Source organism: Odontomachus brunneus, unplaced genomic scaffold (assembly GCF_010583005.1).
Source record: "Odontomachus brunneus isolate Ranch 3 - 2012 unplaced genomic scaffold, Obru_v1 Obru_scaffold_041, whole genome shotgun sequence".
Lineage (NCBI taxonomy): Eukaryota > Metazoa > Arthropoda > Insecta > Hymenoptera > Formicidae > Odontomachus > Odontomachus brunneus.
The window spans coordinates 1653648-1674164 of NW_022639491.1; the positions used below are offsets into that span (position 1 = coordinate 1653648).

The following is a 20517-nucleotide window of genomic DNA, read 5'->3' on the forward strand; positions in this document are numbered from 1 at the left end:
TATATATATATATATATATATATATATATATATATATATATATATATATATATATATATATATATATATATATATATATACTTACGTGAAGATAGGTATGGCCAAGTTAGTAATGAATTGTATCTGGAGATCGGGAATAGACGCACGTTCCCTGTCCATCATTTCGACAGGCGCGCTGCCCATGCTTTTCTCTAGATCACCTTGTGTAAAGAATTCGTCGTATATTTCCTCCTGAATAAAAGAATAGAACTCACTTATATATCTATAATCATTGCCGCTGCAAAATCGTAAATCGAACGTCAACAAATATAGAACTTACCGCGGTCTTCTTTACGACTTTCCAATCCTTGGTTTGATCGCTAAGATCGCAGCAAGACATAAGCAATTCAAACAATAGCTTCTTGTGCCTTAGGTCATCCTTATTATATCCATCGTGAGCCATCTCCTCTTGCCTTTCCCTACTACGAAAGTGGGAGGCCAAATCGGTGGCGAGTATATTGTTCCTCAGTAAGTCCAAGACTTCACCGTACTCGTTGCTCTCGAAATTTTCGAATATATTGCAACCTTCGGTATTTAAGATACACATTGTTTGCGCGAGATGATGCCTCTGTTGAACGGAAAATCGATCTAATTAATCGTGATTAAATTGTAGCTATTTTAAGCAAGATGACATTCCCATCTTACCTCCATGACAGAGCCTTCCGAGCTATAAAGGCTCGCCAATATAGTTCCCCACTTGGTTTGGAAGGTATTATTAGTTCCCCTGTGGTCTATATCGTGGCATAGACACGACACAAGGAACACCAGAGCCTGCAGAGGTGTCATATAGTTCTCCTCGATAAGCTGCATATTTTTTATTAGTAAATATCCGAAGTGCGTCACGGAGAATGCGTGTATCCAATTGTGATAAGGTGCGTCTCTGTAACCTTTCTTGACATATAGTATAAACCTGGGAAATGTTATTTTTTTAATCGATAAATTTAAACGTTACAACAAACAACAGGAACGTGTACATCACTCCGATATTTTCTATATACCTCGCGAGCGTCGACATTTTAATCCTCCAATGTTGAAGGAAAGATAAATCTGTGATCATCTTAATGATATAACAAGGTATGTGTTTGTAGGGCACATTCTTTGGATTGAAATGAAACTCGTTGAAATTCTTAATGCTGTGATCGTCCCTGCAGTTTAATAAGGCTTCCACGGCAGATTCTTCTACCTAGAAATAAAATTCTTATTAACACGTAACAATTACATATACATTTATGAGACATATTACACACACGTACACACAATTAACGTGACACATCATAATTATTATATTTAATTGAGAAATGTTAGTCAAAGGACATTTACCTTCATGTGATACATCATTATCTCATTGCTAAGTTTGTTTCGTCCTTGAGCATCCTGCATTTTCTTATAAATGATGCTATGCATTATCGATATACCGCAATAAATACTAAACGCCATCGCGATCTCTTCGTCAGAGACATCGAAGTATAAACCATTCATCTTATTGCAAAGTTGAGCTACTCCTAAAACAACAACGTTTCACTTGGGTTCTACATTTTCGCATTTTTTCTTACTATTCAGGACGTTTTTGTAAATAATTTACCAATAATGCCTTTCTCATCTCGTATTGGAAAGCATAAAATATTCCTAGTTCTAAATCCCGTTAATTCGTCAACCCCACGGTAGAAGAGGGAATGATTATACGCATCGCGAATATTGAGCAATTTGCCGCTGGTCGCAACGTGACCAGCTATACCTTGCCCGATGGGTATTCTCATTTCGTTTGTATTCTGAAAACATTTAAGAGTGTAGTTGTTTATAAAATGCTGCCACTCATAGTGAAATCAATTCTTTGAATTAACATGTTACCTACTTCTTTTGTAGAAAGACCATCAAATACTTTTGCGACCAGATCTTGTTGGTCAGGATCCAAAAGAAATAAAGAACATCTTTCTGCATTTGTTAATCTTCTGACTTCCGCCATAATTTCACGTAAAAGATCAGGTAAATCTCCTAAATGAATATATGAAAAGATAATTAAAAGCTGATTGATCATTATATTTAAGCAACTAGTCATACCTAAATGTGTATAAAGTTTTCTAGAAACAGCTAGCAAATTCTGGCATTGTTGCTTCACTCGTGTTTCTTCAAAGTAGCGCAAAGAGCTCAGTAAGTATCCAAGGCAGAACCTGCAAAATTTTATTTAAAGTGCATCTGACATGAAAATAATTATATTCGAACAAGCATCTCACAGCATTAATGTTACCTAAAGCATTCCTGAACTATTTCTGTAGAGACATGTTTAGATTCATCTTCATCCATACAATCTGTACATTTCATACAATCTACAAGGCATACAAGCAAGGCTGTATAATCCTTAAAAGGATGTTGTATTGGGATTGTCAAGAGAGAAAAACTGGCACTTGATGTCAAGTTAATTATTTTATTGATATATCTTAACAACTCTTGATCGAGTTTTTCAACATTTGTGATTAATGATGTTTTATTTGCCACAGCCTCATATAAAATATTGTTCTTTATCTGTAATAAAATTTATGTCTTTTATGCTTATAAAAATTATATAGTATATATGGAAAAAATATGATGTAGTAGGTATTATCTTTGTAAGTAGATACATATGTTCTGCATTATTCTGATAGCAAATGCATCATATAAAAATCATGTCAAGTATCTCTCATGTAAAAATTCACACAAGGATGGTCTGTTATCTCACTGATATCACTGATAGAGTTACGGTAAAATTATTAGATTTATAGTCTTATCAGAGAAGTGGCTATATGTAGGCAGTTTAAAGTACTTATTAAATTTTTTGGATAACTATATTATAATAATAATAAATGAGTATAATTTATAAAAAATTAGTAACTTTCCTATAAGATATAAAATATATATAAATGATATAAGATAGAGATTGACATTTTTTTTATTATTACTGAACGCTTTAATAATTTAACTTTAATCACATAATTTTAATTAAAATCACTCAAGTATTCAAGGACAAAAAATGTCTCCGGCTCATCTCTATAGGATCCAAAGCTTACAGGAAATCTCAATTCTCTATCCAAAACTTCTTCACCTATCACATGAATAACCATCTCCTCTGACTCCAATAATATTGATATGAGAAAAACCATTTTTGCATTAGTCTCATTCTGCACCTGCAGCAAACAAAATTGGATTAATAAGAAACGAATTAAGCATGAAGAATAGACACACTAAGCAATCAACGTTGCGAAGAAAAGGAAAAGAGAACACGATCGACCGGTGTTTCACCGGCTAGCAGACGACTGCGATTATTCACGATATCATGTTACTATTGGCTAACTGACGCGTCGATTCGGCGTTGTGCCGATCATTCAAAAGAGTCGCATGGAACTCAGTTAAGAATTCGCAATTGCATATATATACGTACGTATCTATTTAAGCGCAGTTGCATTTCCGTATGCGACAAATCGCAGAGCTGCTCGACCAACGAGAGGATTTTCCCAGGATCGGAGACCAAGTTCGTGCACATTTCGGAAAATCGCAAGAGTCGTGTCCGCTGTCAAGAAAACTCGCCCGTTCTCTCGCGTATTATTTCAAAGGAAGACACGCGTGCACGTTGTCGCCCGCGCGCAATAACAATGATCCGTCGACGTTGGCTGCCTCACCTTCATGATCTTCCGCGTGAATTAACATTGACATTAAATACCGAGCTGAAAACAAAACAATCAGCGATAAAATTAACACCCGCCGATCGCGACTTCTCCGCGGATCGATTGTTGGAAGTTCGTCGATTACTCGCACTGTGCGCGTCTGTATTGATAAACAGGAATCGCGCCTGACCGCGTCGCGACATGTTCTTTTGTGTTTTTTGTTGAAAATAATAAGTTTCGGTTTGTTCGGATTTCCCTCGGTGCAGCCGACGAAGGCGCTGGCCATTGCAATGCACCATGTGACATCTGCGATCGGCGATGATTCGTTCCTTCCTACATCTGGGGAATCGAATTTAAGTTGGTCATCGGAAGCAAGTCTCTAGTCGAGTATTCAAGTTGGCAATAATTTTGAATCTGTTTAAAACGGCTCTGGGAGCATCCGAACGTCAAATTCTACTGCTGATCGAAACGTGAATAAACAAATTCTTCTAAATGTTTTTTCAACGAAGCAGAGTGTATGTGTTGAATTTGCACACGACTAAACAGTTGATGAAGAAAAGATTTCCTTGTTTTCAAATAATTGTTGCATATGGAGCAATTTGTTCTTTGCAACATTGTCGCATATTTTTAATGTCATTTTTATGATGACAGTGTGTGTGTATTCGTGTCAATCTAATAACAATATATGATTTATATACTATTTATAATGCGTATAAATGTGAGCACAACAACAATGGAATAAGGAGGTTAACACTTTGCAACTTCCAGTGAATGATGCTGTGATTAAATTTCTTGTGTAATAATTAATGGACAAATTGTATAAACACCACTCTGTGAATTATATATCTTGCAAGAATGAGTGGGGAGGCAGAACATAATGTTGCTGCTAGATACAAAACAGTTAGGAAACATCTAGATAACTTGGGATACAAGCAAGCGTTATCATTAGATACTTTGCCTCTGATAGAGACTCTATTAGCTGATCTTATTCAAACTACTGATAGTCTCAAGCATTTTAAAGCTATTGCTCAAGAAAATGTCGAGGTAAGCTGTAGCAATACTATTGCTCCAATATGAATCTCCAAGATTATTCCAAGTTTGTTCTGAATATGAGGAACTAGGCAACAGTTGAAGTTAGTTTCATTGCCTGACTTCATGCAAGTCTCATATGTGAGAAAACTTTAAGCAGTCACTGTTGTGTCACTTTATTGACAAATAATGTAATTGCAATTATTTCCAATGTTATATTTCATCTTTTGATGATGATACTGTATTCTGTACACAGGCATGCAGTCAACTACAATTGACAGTTGATCCTTACAAATGTGATAATGCAAGATTAGTGAGAGAATGCAACCAGCTTCATGCAGATCTGATAGAGGCTAAGGAGGCACATCAAAAACAAGTCAAGGAACTCAAGAAGCAGATACATAAGTTAGAGTACGAGTGCAATGATTTGCAATTGGCATCCTCGCGTAACATACATAAAATAAAGGAACTGGAGAGTGAGTCAGCTGCCAAATCTAAGAAGATACTAGAACTACAAGGGAAATGCTTAAAGCCAACTATAGTTAATGTTGGACTAGGTAATTAACACTATTAATTTATCACATTCACACTAAAATCTTTATATTGAAGTAACACAATGTCTTAATCAAATTTTTACAGCTGCTAAGAAGCGTCCCAGCTTTCCTCTTCGAAGATCAGTCTTAGAATCTGAGCCAATGCCAAAGACAAAGAGCAGTGGTGCACTACCGAAATTGAGCAATGTGGAGCCAAAGGTAATAGACATGATAAGCATGGCAGATCACAAAATAAGCTGCTTGAATCACGAAGTAACAAAATTACAAGGAGAATTATTACTACAGACTGATATAGTAGAGACTCTTGAGAAACAGGTATACTAAGCATTAATATCTAGTTATGTATACATTAATTTGATATCTTTCTCACGAGGGAATATTTGACATGTTAATTGAAGTAAAAGTAATGATATCCTTGATAGTATGAATACTGCCTATTAATGGATTGTTAAAAAAATAAATATCTTTTACAGTTAACTACGAAAGAGAAAGAAATAATTAGGCTGAGAAAAATGTTGGAGGGTGGTCGTTCCTACGCCGCGGTTAGCAAGGATTGCGTTTGCAAAAAATTGGAGAGGAAAGTTGGTGTTACGGATAACATCGTGGAAACTGGTGAAATGCGGATTCTTCAGCAAACTAAATTGGAATTGGAACAGCAGCTGAAAGGTGAGGAATGGAGATATTTATTCTTGATTTAAGTTTTCACCAGAACATCAATTTCATACGTTCAATCTTTCTTAAATAATGCAGAAGCTCTAAATAAACAACATGATGCTATGTCTCAGGCGATGAAATTAGCAACGCGAAATGAAGAGCTAGAGAAAGAATTGAGAGACATAGATCACGTTGCATTAGCTGTAGAGGCGGATTGCAATTCTGCAGTAAAAGAGAATAACAGAAGAGTTTGCAGGCTTCAGGTATGAACAATTGTAATTGTAGTAATTATATTCACATATTCTTACAAAGTGAATAATTTGTTCACGCACTTACGGCGTATAGGAAAAATTAGAGGATGTCATGACGCAAGTGCATGTCTTAGAGCGCGAGTTAACTGTAGAACGTAGAGAAGTGCAGGAGTTGAGGGCGGATCTAGAAGCATGCAGGCTTGAGAAACGTAACATTCAACGTACCTTAGACTCCACGTTAGATGAAAAGAAACAAATGACCGACAGGATCAATCAGCTAACAATTATTGGTACGTCAGGATTTTTTTTATTTCGATCTCTTTTTCCTTTTAATAATCTAGGTTGCTGTTGTCGAAAGTGAAAAGCTTAAAATAATATTGCAGAAAAAAGTTTAAACGATGAGATAGGAAGACTGACTAGAGAAAATGAAAGCTGTATACAAGGTATCATTTAGTTGCAATATACTAATAAACTATACAATATACTAATTGCAATATATACAATATTGCAATATACTAATAAACTATGCAATATACTAACATACTATTAGAAGAACACACACACACACATGTGTGTGTGTGTGTGTATATATACAATGAATATCATGCAAAATAATGAAAGGGACGGTCGAGAGAAAAGGTGCAAAAGAATGACCAAAATAAAGAATGAAAACTTTGAAGAAAAAAATCGGTATTAACAATAAACCGATTTTCGAACGCAGTGAAAATAAAATACATGCATTTTTGTAAAATAATTATTTTGAAAGGACAATCATTATGTACAACTCTTACTGGTGAAATATATTGGAGATACCTGTTTTTCTTTTTAGCGTCCAAGAACCACAAAAGCGAAAAGTACGGCGTGGATCATCAGGCGATGGTTAAAGACGTGGAAGTTACGAAAGATGTGATCAATCTCGACATACAGAGACGGATCGACGAAGCGAATTTACAAATCGCGTCTGTAAGTCTTTATTTGGATGTCAACCGATTACTGAAATATACGATGCCAAGGTAACGCTCACTTTGCAGCTCCAACAGTCGATTCAGCGATTAGAAGCGGAACGGAATCACTATAAGAAGGAGTACATCAATTACCGAGAAGAGCAGCGCAGAGTCTCCGAAAGAGATAACGTGAGAATGAAATCTAAAAGAAATCATAAAATACTAAAAATCATAGTTCTACCTTTTCCTTTCTCAATAAAATAGGTTGAACTGTGGACACGGATCTGTGAATTGAAACGTGAATTAGGTGACAAGGAGCAAGCGTTGAGCAAAGCACAACGGGAGAAAGAGGAGCTGTGTCATGAGAAAGAGGACTTGGAGGCACGATTACGAACATACAAAGGTCAGCACAGGCAAACATGTGTTCCTTGCAGATCATGTAGTCTATGCAAACCCATTCGTATTTGTACCTGCGCGTCCGGCTCGCCGATAGCTACGGGAGACATAAGTATGACAAAGGTATTTACGATTACATATTACAGTTTGTAAGTGAAATGTTCATTACATGCTTCAATGCATGTTTCATTTCTCGATTTTGCACAGACGATGTTTGAACGTCTGGAGCGAGAGCGGGATACAGCCAGAGCGGATGTCGAGCGATTGATAGAAGAACGCGACGCATTGCGGGAGAGGCTAAAGGTAAGTCGTTTAGATTATTAATTTGTGAATAAATCAATTGGGCATTATACCAATTCATTTATACCTCGATTCCCGTTGTTCTCGTCTTGATACATTGTAATAAACTTCCAGTTAACACATTTGATATCATAATCTCTTAATATACTATACATTGTTTTCTTCGTTAAATACATTTGTTCGGTGCTCCATTGGTACAAATAACAATCGATATTACTAATTACCATTAATAACGTGTCGCGTCGGATATGAATACATGTGTGTCGTGAATGCATGATTGGGCGACGTACCGGACTGTAGATGATGGCGGAGACGCACACGAGCGAGCAGCTTCGTCTCAAAGAGAGTTTGGTCGAGGCGGAGAATCGCTTGAAGCATATAGAGAAAGAACGACAAGATCTATTGGTTACTCAGGGAACGAGGAGAGCAGCGATAAACGGTCTCGAGGATCAGTTGGATGATTTACAGGAGGAATTGCGCCGCACCAAGCAGGAATTAATGACGCAGCGAACGCAATATTTTCAACTACGGTAACGCACTCAATTCTATTTTCGCCGTCGAGATGTGTACTAATATCGCCCTCTGAATGTTCCTCGTTGCAGAACTTTGCAGGATCAAACGGATCAAGCACTCGGAGATGCACAGAGTCAAGTATCGCAGATGGAGTCGGAGCTGAATAAAGCTATGGACCGCAACAGGAGTATGGAGCAGCAACAGACGCAGTTGAACGATCAGATCAAGGAATTGAAACAGGAAATTAATACTCTGCGCTCGAGCATGACACTCTTGGATCAAGAGAAGGATCGATTATTGGTAAGCGAGATTAACTCAGCGAGACAAACTCAACGCTTTCTTCCAAACAGCACTTTCATAAAAACACTTATATTCGGTGATTCTTACAGATGGCTTTGGACGAGAAAACAGAAAGGATCGCCGCGTTGGAGCGAGAACTGGTGCACAAGGACCAACAAATGGAAGGGATGCAGCAGCAGGTTCGCGACTTACAGCACAAAAACGAGTAAGTACGTCTGCATCCATTCACAACATACGATGACTCGTGTGAGAATAAGTGGCACGTGTCTCTCGAGAGACTTCAGGTTTCGCTGTTGCTTAATAAGTTAATAAATAACGTTCCCACTCAAGCGTGATAAGATGAACAACTTGAAATAGTAATCCCTACATTATCATATATGTACAAAATTAAGTTCCTCACTAGCATTCTTTCAATTCGATTATCATTCGAACACATCACATACACATACGCGTGTTACGTGAAAGTGTGAAAATGGGACAAGTGCGTTTCGTGTGAGATATGAAATTACAAATGTATTACAACGTACTAAGTACGAATTATTGAGCTGCTCAGATCACGATTGACTTGACGTTATCGTTAAGAAACTTCGCCAAGCTCACCGCGGGTGGCTGGCAGCCGTTCGGCGAGATCAGACTATTACTCTCCAGCTCCTCCAATGTCTCCGTGCTGCTGACAATCCTTTTATAACCAGGCCGGCATTCACACTTAGCCTTCGGTCGTGGTTGTTCCTCTTGCCAAAGCCGGATTTTCGATGTCCTCTGTGCGACTAACCATTCGCCCGCGGTGCAGGGACCCTGTGTGTACAGTTTATAGCAGGTCCGGTTGATCATCACCATGCCGGGCGTGCTCTCGCAGTCGCTCTGATCCTCCACGCATCTACCCGCGTTCCTCATGACGTTGGTACACCCGCACACTCCATTATAACTGATCCCGTCGAGAGACGGTCTTACGTTGTGGTCATACAGCACTATCTGCCCGTTCGGGCACGGTCCCCGCGTGCCGATCTTGTAGCAAGTTCGTTCTTGCGGGAAATATAGTCTGCCGCGTTTGCAGGGTATTGGCACACAGCTAGACGAGTTGATTAGCATGTAGCCGTTCTCGCAGGGTCCCTTCGTGTGCAGTCTGTAACAAAGTCCGTTTTTATACAACGCGTGACCAGGTTTACAGACGCATCTGGCACGAACCACGTCCTCTTGCATGGTCGATCGGGCGTCCGTGGTGACCACAAAGTGATGTCCTTGCGGACATGGACCGACTCCACCTGGAAGTCAAAAAGACGTTAAATTTGCAATTTCACATACACGGTCTAAGCTCAGATTAGTTTTTAAAACAGACCACGAAAAATAACTCACCCAACTGGTAGCACATTCCGCTCGGCTCATGATAATGAGGTAGTTGAGAGTGGCAACCGCACGTTCCACCCGGGAGAAACAGCTCTCCTAGCTCCGAGCACGGGCCCTTCGTGTAGTGTTCATGGCAGCCGCCACCGTTTCCCAGCCAATGGTACCTGCCCAGTTCGCCGCTCGTCGAGCATGAACAAGTCGCTAAGCCGTCTTCGTCGCTAACAAGGAGTTCTCCGCGTGGACAAGGTCCTTTACTGAGCTTCGGGTAGCATTTGTCGTCTTTGGGCCAATAGATCTCACTTTGCTCACCGCAAGGCTCGGGGTTGCGGCAGACTCCCCATCGCCGTTGATACCTGAAACAGGATTCATCGAGTTTATACAAGAAAGGCATATACGAACGTCTCCATCGAGTTTCTCATGATTTAATGTCACGAATGACATTAAGGAAGACTTATTTTTCTTACCCCAATTTGCCGGGCGTGTCTGGTACCGGCGCGAAGAACTGGCCTTTCGCACAGGATGCTCTCGTGAATATCGGATGACACAGGGCGTCCCGGGGTGACTGCGCGGTCCCCGGAGGACACCTACACTCCGCTATCGTTCCTCCAGCCGCGGGACTCAACTCCATAGTTTCCGGACAGGGAGCGCCGATCTGTAATGAAGACCGTTGTTGTCAGAAATCGTGCGAGTCTTTCGATACAGTTGTGTGATCTTGTGCCGTAAGTCTATCTCGTGCCTATCTCACCGAGACGTGGCTGTCGATAGGAGAAAAATAGAGAGAAAGAGAGAATCGGGCACCTGCCTGGAATATTTTGTAGCACTTCCCGTCGGCCGGCCAATAAAGCAGCTGCCAGCCACGTGGTTGTGCGGCGCAAGGGTTGCTCGACGGATCGGCCCAGGGTGGCGGCATTATCGCGGTCCTTGCGTTAGCCGCTGACAGGAGACAGATGATGCTCCCTAGGAGAGTCCGCATCGCGCTGCGAAGAAGAACCGAAAAACGTGCAATTTAACTTAATTCATTACTCAACAGATGTTGATGTCACCGCGCGATGAAAACGGAGAGCGTTACCTTTCATCTTCGGCGCGTGCTGTGTAATAGTTTCACCGTGCGCGCCACGTCGTCGGTCAGCTGGAGAGAAACAGCTTTGAGAGGCGCAGCATTCAAAACGAGACTATCGCGATAGCGCGAAAACTGTCGATACGTGTGTCGCGCGTATGTACGTGCATGCGTGCGTGCGAGAGCGAGTGGGAAGAGCAAAAGCGACAACCAGCAAAATGACCATACTTTCACTGTTTCACTATGGCAATGGCATTGTCCCTGGCGGTGGGACCAGGGACCGGGATGGTGACATGTGCGCGGAATAAGAATAACCATCGTCGTCGTGTAAAATGCGTTGCGCGTGCGGAAAGCAAAAGGTCTTTTCTCTTTTTTCTCTTCTCTCTTTCTGTATTTACTTTTTCTCGTTTCGTTTCGACGAGTTCGGTTGACCACGCCGCGGTTGATAGACGCGGAATATTTGCGAGAGGATTGCAATTCGCAATATGTAACAAATGGAATCACGTTGTAACGGAATTAAGTTGTAATTAGTTGTGTAGCGCGGATACCATTCGTTGAGACCGACTCGACCGGTGTTCTTTTGATTCTCCCGACGTTGTCGAACGTGCATCGCATTTTTACACGACGATAATCGGGACGCATTACACGCGTCGTTGATTCTGGGGGAAACGCAACAGCATCCCGCGTCTTCTTTTTATCTTTCTTTTTTTTGCGATAGTCAAGGAAGCAATTAAAGCGCGTGAGCTCTTGTCGACGTTCGAGTGTTGTTGCTGGACGAGCTTTCTTCCGCGACTTTCCACCGCGGCCACGAAGCGAGTTTATCCCTCGCCGCGGTGTTTTGTTAATTACCAGCAGACGTAGGGTTTTATCGTGGCGTCTAACTTGTTCAATTGTATTCCGAAACAGCGGTTGACGCTGTGTCCTCTCAATACAACAGTAAGACGATTGTTAACCCTTATAGTCCGGCCGGTTTTTTTGAATGACTCTTATACAGTTTCTTTGAAGTATGACTTTTTCGTATACGTTAAAAAATAGATTAGTAAAAAACATGATATACCGGTCGCACTACTATAGTGGCTTCCCGAATTTTTGCTTCTTAATTAATAGAAATCTTTTTGCACACACACATTAAGAATCACGAATAAATTTATTTATTTTTGATAAAATTATGCAAAAATATACAGTGTGTTTGGATAAAATAAAAAATGTTTGTGTGCATACTCTGTACATAATAATAAGAAAAAAGTCAAAACATCAAACAAAATGTCTATTACTATTTGGATAAATTTTGAAATATATAATATTAAAATATTAAAAGAGTTTGTATAACAAATATAATCGTGTATCTATATTTTTGAAACTTTGATTTAAAGTTAAATTTTTATTAGTAAAGATGTTTTAAGTTTTTATATATTTTTTCAAATTTATTTTTTTTTACTAATTTGTATGGAAAACGTGGATGATAATAATAATTGTAGTGATATTTCACAAAATTGCTGCAACGTTATAGTGACTTCCCGGGTTGTATGAGTTAACGCGACGTATAGCCGATGTAACTCCGCTTTCCAGATAATTCGAGCGATTTCATGAACCACGCGACGCTTGTGAAACACGAAGGATCTCGTATCCTGGAAGTAATCGTGCTACCCTCTCTTACCTTCCGTGGACATGTGCAGGAAAAAATAGGAAATAGAGATGAATTTCCTTTTCCTATGTAATTACCACCGCGCGTTGTTGAATCGCCTTGACGGCCTGAGCGTGAACAAACGAGCTGGATTGTGAATCCACGCGTTGCACCCGGCATTACACCGACGAGGGATCCGCGCAGGATCGATGCGCGCTCGCGAGCACGGCGTATTCATTACACAATTGTCTAATTAGCGCTTATACTCGACGGGTGCAAATTACGTCAGAACTTTCTCGCTCGCTCGGAATTTCGATCCTGCGCGCGCGGCAGCGACAACAACGAACATGTCGGGCTGATCGCGACATTTCTCGCGTGAGACAAAAGCGAAATTTCATAATCTCGAGACGAGAAGGTCGAATTAATATCGTCATATGTAAGAGCGCATCTGATTTAATTAAGGAGGACACGTGTACAAATATTGGTTCGTGTAATCAGTAATTTCGGATCTTTCAAATAAAATAGAACAATTGTATTTCTATGTTATTATAATCTTGTGAAATGCCGTGTGCGCCGTTTTGACTTATGATCTGCTATTTTTTCACATGCATTGTTTCACAAATTATAACGACGTCAAAATACAATCGTTACATTTTACCCGAAAAATTCGAAATCACTTATTACACAACCCGATATATACATAGATTATTCATTAATAACTCGACTCTTTGTGATGAGATATCAAAGCGATTGAATTATTTTGCAGATCCGACGAGACTCAACGTGGTGATGATTTCATATATAAAGACGGTTCTATCTCTCTCTTTTCTTCTCTCTTGATTTAGCCACGCACTATCAATCGGGTTCTGAATTCTGAATTCGCGTGGGAAGCGAACGCGCCTCCGCAAACAATTGCTCTATGCAAATAGCGTGTCCATGGATACCAGGGATAGCGAGGATAATCGCGAGGCAAGCGGCTCGCGATGCACTGGGTGCATGTGACACCCAGTGTATCGTCGACAACGCGATCATTCAGTTTCGGCAAGAGGAATGCGGCCCTCTAAGAGAGGCATGCAACAAATTCACCGGTATCACAATCACAATCGAAAGCCACCGTCGCCGACGCCACCATCATCACCACGCGCTGCCATCATGAATTCCTGTTGCTCGATATGTCCTTACTGCTGTCTGCCTTGCGGCGATGACATTCGTCGCTATAGGTACGCCACGATAATCGGCGCGATGCGGACTGTTGCATAATTTGTACTCTTTCCTTTTTTTATTACGCATTCAGCTGTCATAAAAATTACGTCGCGCTCCATGTGCGCGTGTGTGCGTCTGTGATATATATATATATATATATATATATATATATATATATATATAACGATACAAAAAAAATTCTCCATAACAATCGTGTGACGTTTCGACTCTGAGGGCCGTATTAATAATCGTTACCTGAAACGTTGCCTCAGGTGAGACACACAGATTTGAATATAGAGTTAGACGTGACTTTATCAGCTGAACCGCGATTACAAATATGGTATCACACGTATTATATGATTGAAGCAAAAAACGCAAATCTAACTCTACATTCAGATCTGAGTATCTCGCATAGGGCAAGTTTCAAGTAATGACTATTAATACAGCTCTGAAACCCGTATTAATAGTAATAGTAGTTACTTGAAACTTGTATGAGATATCCAGATCTGAATTTCAAATTAGATCTGAGTTTCCCAATGAAATCGCAACTGCAAATGTAATGTCACGTGTATCATGATATTCGCAATTGAAATTACATCTAACTTTAGACTAAATTCACATCTAACTCTAAACTCAAATCAATATCTCACTTGAGACGAGTTTTGGGTAATGACTGTCACTACATTGAGAAAAAATATCTAAGAAGTAAAGAAATATTTATTAATAAGTATATTTTCATTTAAATATTTTTTCTCTCAACGTAAGTCCTAAGTGATGTGTTGCGGCTTCACAGGACGACTGTGATACAAAGTTTTATGGAGAGCTATTATTTAAATGACACAAAAAAGCCACACAGCGATGAATTGCAGCGCACGTACACACACGCGCGCATTACGGATTAGATTACGTATTATTTATTTAATGAGCGGCGTCTCGCGGGACCGCGATCGAAACGCTCCCGCGGCGGCGACACTTCAGCGACGCGTTTATCGCAATTATTTATTCACCGTGATTTTATACTTTCTTCGGCCCCCAGATGCACTTTCTCCGCCTTCCGTGTCGTTAAATTGTAATAACCAGTTATTACCCGAGTCACTCGTCTTACGGCGCGCACACGCCGTCGTGTGCCGCGACGGTCGCTCGCGGTTGCTCCGCAACTTGCGCTGCGCGTCGTTATGCCACGAGAAATTCTAGGATGTTTCGAATTGTGATTCGATCGTAATTAAGATCGCGCGCTTATGTAATCTCCCGCGCGCATGCTTCGTTCGGCGGCGCGTGCTCGCGTGCGTGGGCGGTTTCCGTTACCGTAAGGAGAAAGAAAGTGACCGCTAATAAATCATAATCGGTCGCTCGCTTACTGCGGAGAATCACGCAATACAAACATCGTGATCGCGGTAACGTCTACCTCGCACGCGCGCGCGCGGTTTTTCTGCGCTCGATCGAACTCCGATCGCGAATCTCAGCCAACTATTGAGATATAATTTTCTCTTTCGAGTCTTCACTCGCACATGAGTTCTCTCTCGCTGTTTACGGGGCGGTGGAAGCGGGGAGGGAGAGAAAGAGAAGAATAGTCACATTTTAAATTTTAATTCCTCAAAACGGTGAAGAACTCGGAATCCCTTTCTACTCGGCTCTTCCGCAATAAATTGTTCTTTGCGAAGGCAGAATTCCGCGGGATTCAAGGATCGTCATGTCCTTTCGTCGCGACTGATGGTCGCAGGTATGCGTGAAAGGATTCTACGTATTAAATGTGAAATTGTTCGAGCCGCCGCGCGCGAGTCCATCGGAGAAATCAGCGATCGTTCCTGCAATCGTGCGAACATTACGCACGCATTTCCCATTCCCGCGTTCCCACCCCGTCGGCGAGGAAGCGATTTCGGTTCGGAACGCTGGAAAACTCACCTCGACATCGCGGTGTGTCGCTCGTCAGCGTCTCTTTCTCTGCTCGCTGCACTCACACGTCGTCACGTCACCGTCTCGCGGATAATTGCCTCTTCTTTCGGTCCACTGGCCGGTCCTTCGCATCCCATATCAGAAGCCCGAGTTCAGCCGTGCTCGTGTTGGTGTTATCGCCGCCGTTAGCTTGGCGAGACTGACTGACTGACTGACTGACTGACTCCGCGACGGTCGGTCGTCTTGCCTTGGTGGCTCCACGCTGTTACCTAACTCGTCCGAGTCGGACTCGGAGTCGAATCCACCACTGAGACGGACACGAGTCTCCTTCCCCTCCTTCTGCTCCTCTGTCCAGCCCTTGGTGACTAACACTCCGCGTCGCGGATCGCAATCCGCGTCCAGGGAAAACCGTCCTGACGAAAATCTCAGGCATGCAAAGAACAGCTCCGTTGGTATGATTGAATTTTCTGTTACCTGGTGATTCCAGATGAAAAATGATTCTGTTGTAAGAACAGAAAGATTCTCATATCAGATTCCTACTCAGCCAGTTATTCACTGAGTTATCTGAACTGAGCTTTAACGCAACCGAATGTTCAGACGAATGTTTCCGGTCACAGTAACAAAGATATTGCTTTTCGTCAGTGAGTTTTTCGTTTAGTTCCCATTCGATTATACAAGCTGAAATTTTCTTCTTCTGCGCTCATGGAGTTCCTCTCATCCCCGATGCGCTCTTCTCGCGCTTTGTCACGTGCGCTGGAGCTGGATACAGATTACACTCGCTATCCAGGACATAGGTATCATTCCTCAGTCATGGGACTTTTCCTCTCACGTTTCGAACGCTTCGCATCATCGAAAGTTCACGTTCACGTTCTGTTCGTTATTAGGTCAACGATGCGGCGGCTGGGCAAGCGGGGGGTAGTGTCGAATGTCGGCGCTTCTACGAGGACTGCATCGGTGATCGCATCGAATTGCGAAACTGCCTCCGACAGTCTCTCTCGTTGGAGAGTCGGTCCAGGTATGAGCACGAAGAGACACCGCCCCCTTCTGCAATGCGACGACGCTCTTCGCGTTTAAGGCGACATGGAATGCGAGACGTCGTATCCGGTTCGCCGGACGACGAGGGAGCATTTTGCCTCTCTCGCTGGTGACGCGGGGAGGAAAGTGCTCTATGCGTGGGATTTTCAAAGCGTCTTAACGCGCCGATTCGATGACATCATCCGCGGATGATCGGATTCTATCTGTTTCGAACGGGACACGGTCGTCGTCGTTTGATAAACCGATAAGCATACGCGAGAACGTTTACAAATTACATGACTGGAACCGGATAATTTAGCTCCGACAAATATCTCGGAAGACTCGCCAAAAAATTCTCCAATTTTACGGCGGACGCGGAGGAACCGGTTTCGCCGAGCGTTCTCTCTCTCTTTCCCTCTCTCGTTGAATTTATTCGCTTGTTATCTCTTCTACCGCGCGATGTGTCGCGATAGTTTTCACACTCGCTCTTACGCCCCCTCACAGTTTTCTCAGGAAAAAAAAAAGATTTTAAAAAACGCTATTGCGACATTTTCATGCAAGGTCCTCGTTACCCGCGGACGACCGTTGTCGCCGGTCGATCGCTCCGACCTGTCCGGCTCGTGCGAGCTTCTTTATGAACCGTTGCATAATCCGATACGGGACCCTGGTCGAATCTGGTAACGGGAAACGTATAATCCATCGCTCCCATCCGTCGAGTATCTCGACGGGAAGCGGAGCATTGCCACATACATCAGGTGTCTCACGAAATCGACGTTACCCGGCGGCGGCGACGTCGCAGTTACGTATATCTTAAATCACCGTGGCCTTGAGAAGTTACGAGACCGTGCTGAATTGGGCTCACGACGAAGGAAGAGAGGAGGAGCTCCGTCCACATTAACTTGAAAGAGAATAACATTGGAGATGGTTAATAGAGCGCGTCGAACGATTCTGACCGATCGTATTATAGCTGATGTTACGGTACGTTAAATATTACAGCTACGGGAACAATCATTTCACCACTACGAATCGATCGCGAGGAAGAGCTTGTCATTCATCCTCATCCTTCTTTCGCAGGATTCTCCCTTTTCCTAGCTTTGGCTCTTTTCCTGGGGTCGAGTGCTCTCGCCGACACTTTTTTCATATTCACTGCGCTTCTCTCCTCGAGAAGGATCGCTCCTAAACTGGGGGAGAGATTTTATTAAAATTTATACCAAGTCCGCGACCCCGACTGATCTTCATCGTCGGCTTGCTTGTATGATCATGTGCGTCGAGGTCGTGAGGAATTCTCCTCTTCTCACACATCATCGTCTCTCTTTCGCCTAACCGCGAAAGTCGTGCCGCGAGTTCGGTTTCATGGAAATGTACAATACCCTTTGCCTATAATGGTAATGTAGCGCCGGAAAGTGAACGAAAGGGTGCGCCGTTGCCTCTTCACACGCATCCACGAAACGACTATGAATAATCAAGGCGACCCACGTGGACCTTTGGGCTGTTCACCTCGGAAAGGCTATATTTCTCTCATCACGAGAGGAACCAAAGAAGGTATCAAACTTTGATCTGGTCTCCTCCTAACTCGAATATCATTATAGAGAAAGACTTGTCGCGCCTCACAAAGAATAAGCGTCGTGCATAAAGTCGGGATCTCATAAATAATTCACTCGTTCTCAGGTCAGTACTCGCGCGTCGCGTTTTAGGGAAGCTCCCGAGTTGAGAAGTTTGAAATTCCAGACGTCGTCGATGTGCTCGCGATCGATACGACACCCGATGGTCCGCCTGCTGCCGGTATTCGGCTATTCTCCGCAACGGACAACGGTACTGTTTGCCGTCAATTTCGAAATACGTGTGAAACGGTACGGCTCCATGACGCAATCGACGAAGGGAGTGAGTGAGCGCTCCCGTGGACTCGCCCTCCTCAGGGCGATGCACTCTGAGTCGTCTGTTTGTGAAGATTTCGTCGTTCTCGCGAGAGCGACGTTTCCGAATGAACTACAGGCTTCGTCTCGAGCCGAATAATCCTCGACATGCAATTTGCGCTGTTATACACGTCTTAATTATAATCGACAGATAGAAAATGCTGTCGGATTGTCGATGTGCTTAAGTATCTCGCAGCTTTCACATTCGATTCGCATCGCCATGGAGAGCGCGAATTTTTCGGCGGCAAATCGCCGTGAACAAGTGGACCGTGTACTTTCGATTTCATAATATTTAATCGTAATGAGACGCTTTATGGGGCTTATGATTAAAGCGAGCCCACGTCCGTCATCGAGTCGTCGTGACCGCTCCAATGTCCGCGAGCAATGTCTGAATATATTAAGAGAGCGTTTAGCAGAGCACTCGCGATGCTTTCTATGATACTTTTCCTTTTACGCTGTCCTCAGGCTGTGAACTTTCCTTCTAAGCGCCGACGTCGAGGAGAAAGAGAGCGGGCTTGAGAACCTGAAAAGAAGCGAGAGGGACTCAATTAATTGAGTTATTCGTTCAAATAGTAATATTCACAGTTAATTAGTTTTATACAGTGATGTGTGATTTAATCTGGAAAATTAGCGAATTCAAGACTACACACGGTCTCGCCATCGTAGAGCATGATTTCTGCGTCGCAATGGAGATATTTCCTGGTCCGGGAAGTGGACGCGAAGAAAAACTGACGATACCTTCTACCGGTATCGACGTTTACGGACGCGATAAAGAATATTTCGTCATCGCGGCGCGGCTTACAAAACGGAACTTCGCAGTAGAAGAGAAAATTTGTGACTTGTCGCAACCTTGCCGCCCCTGTGGAAACGCAGAAGTCATTTCTTCGAGCACTGCGGTACCGTCGCGCCTCGCGAGTGCATTCCTCTGTAACATCCATGACATGATTTCCATCGTCATTATCCCGAGGCGATAATCCGCCCCGAGGCGTGACGAGGTGGAGGAGTCGTCCGCGTCTAATCACACGCGATCAAAGTATGAGAGAATTGATTACACATAGTACATAACATATTATCCTCGTAATATATTGTGGACTCATGTATAATCAATTTTCTACATACATAATGAGTCTGGCAAGTATATATGTTTATGTACTAGACAGGCACATAAGTAATTGAGTCTCTTTAAAACCAAACATGTTTAAAAATCCATAGAAGAGGCTCTTATGTTAATCAATGATATCATAAGTTGAATATCTTATAGTGCACAGTAGAAATTTATAATAAAAATCTTGTAATATTTGATTACTTAACCCCTTCACTGCCGAGAACAAAGATCTTTGTTTTTTTGGACTTGGCCCAAACTGCCGGAAAATCACAAATCTTTGTCCTATAAATAAATGCTCTACTGACGCCTGATAATGCATTAAACGTGAACAGAATGTGTTTTCCTATGTTTTCGGGGTCGCTGAATATGATTCCGAGATCCATTTTATACTATCTCGCACCCATGACCGACTAGAGCTATAAGAAAATGACTATTTTTTTCATTTTTTGGAAAATCTTTGTCCTCGCACACTCAAGTTTTATGCCACATTTAAACAGTGTTATTCTGATAAGCTATATCATTTATGGGTAAAAGTAACTCAATTCATGACTTTTTGCTACTTTTACCAGATATATCATTTTTATCGTAGTTTGACCCGCTGATTTATCTTTTGCGTGAATTACCCTTGACATCAGCCGAACCCAGGACCGTCGAGGAGGTTGTTAAAAGGATTTAGCATCTCACTTTTTTTGCTTTTTTTATCCTTTTTTGTTTTTTTTTTGTTTTTTTGTTCTTTTTTGTTTTTTTTT

At 42.1% G+C, this 20517-nt stretch overlaps 3 protein-coding genes across 11 annotated transcripts in view; 1 reads left to right on the plus strand and 2 right to left on the minus strand.

Moving 5' to 3' along the window:
• LOC116844386 (cGMP-dependent 3',5'-cyclic phosphodiesterase-like) overlaps positions 1 to 3553 on the minus strand; it is a 9232-nt gene extending 5679 nt beyond the window's left edge. For 2 of the 4 annotated variants that reach the window (XR_004378076.1, XM_032815842.1), the window contains exons 1-11: positions 3452 to 3553; positions 3081 to 3197; positions 2285 to 2559; positions 2098 to 2207; positions 1892 to 2031; positions 1622 to 1808; positions 1360 to 1541; positions 1038 to 1222; positions 685 to 949; positions 320 to 607; positions 86 to 231 (exon numbers count right to left, since the gene is read on the minus strand). Coding sequence is in view for 3 of the 4 variants with exons in the window: in XM_032815842.1 (XP_032671733.1) it covers positions 86 to 231; positions 320 to 607; positions 685 to 949; positions 1038 to 1222; positions 1360 to 1541; positions 1622 to 1808; positions 1892 to 2031; positions 2098 to 2207; positions 2285 to 2559; positions 3081 to 3197; positions 3452 to 3553 (1997 nt within the window). In the remaining variant the exon portion in view is untranslated. Of the gene's footprint in view, positions 1 to 85; positions 232 to 319; positions 608 to 684; positions 950 to 1037; positions 1223 to 1359; positions 1542 to 1621; positions 1809 to 1891; positions 2032 to 2097; positions 2208 to 2284; positions 2560 to 3002; positions 3347 to 3451 lie in introns of those variants that run through there. The other 2 variants (XM_032815844.1, XM_032815845.1) reach the window with 2 other exon arrangements.
• LOC116844384 (centrosomal protein of 135 kDa) overlaps positions 3543 to 20517 on the plus strand; it is a 23355-nt gene continuing 6380 nt past the window's right edge. For 2 of the 4 annotated variants that reach the window (XM_032815840.1, XM_032815841.1), the window contains exons 1-14: positions 4530 to 4718; positions 4960 to 5260; positions 5343 to 5572; positions 5731 to 5923; positions 6008 to 6174; positions 6257 to 6452; positions 6546 to 6605; positions 6992 to 7125; positions 7194 to 7295; positions 7371 to 7625; positions 7710 to 7805; positions 8103 to 8332; positions 8405 to 8615; positions 8705 to 8820. In XM_032815840.1, the coding sequence (XP_032671731.1) occupies positions 4530 to 4718; positions 4960 to 5260; positions 5343 to 5572; positions 5731 to 5923; positions 6008 to 6174; positions 6257 to 6452; positions 6546 to 6605; positions 6992 to 7125; positions 7194 to 7295; positions 7371 to 7625; positions 7710 to 7805; positions 8103 to 8332; positions 8405 to 8615; positions 8705 to 8820 (2480 nt within the window). Of the gene's footprint in view, positions 4719 to 4959; positions 5261 to 5342; positions 5573 to 5730; positions 5924 to 6007; positions 6175 to 6256; positions 6453 to 6545; positions 6606 to 6991; positions 7126 to 7193; positions 7296 to 7370; positions 7626 to 7709; positions 7806 to 8102; positions 8333 to 8404; positions 8616 to 8704; positions 8821 to 20517 lie in introns of all 4 variants that reach the window. The other 2 variants (XM_032815838.1, XM_032815839.1) reach the window with 2 other exon arrangements.
• Positions 8667 to 16651, minus strand: LOC116844387. 3 transcript variants are annotated; one of them, XM_032815847.1, is made up of 6 exons: positions 15746 to 16651; positions 11029 to 11088; positions 10762 to 10936; positions 10424 to 10611; positions 9969 to 10312; positions 8667 to 9877 (listed from the first exon to the last, which is right to left on the minus strand). In XM_032815847.1, the coding sequence occupies exons 3-6, from the start codon at positions 10930 to 10932 to the stop codon at positions 9165 to 9167; spliced, it is 1416 nt and encodes a 471-aa protein (XP_032671738.1). In that variant the 5' UTR covers positions 10933 to 10936; positions 11029 to 11088; positions 15746 to 16651; the 3' UTR covers positions 8667 to 9164. The 3 variants fall into 3 exon arrangements, with proteins under 3 accessions (XP_032671738.1, XP_032671737.1, XP_032671739.1); XM_032815846.1 differs by lacking the exon at positions 11029 to 11088 and having other exon boundaries at positions 15746 to 16650; XM_032815848.1 differs by lacking the exon at positions 15746 to 16651 and having other exon boundaries at positions 11029 to 15693.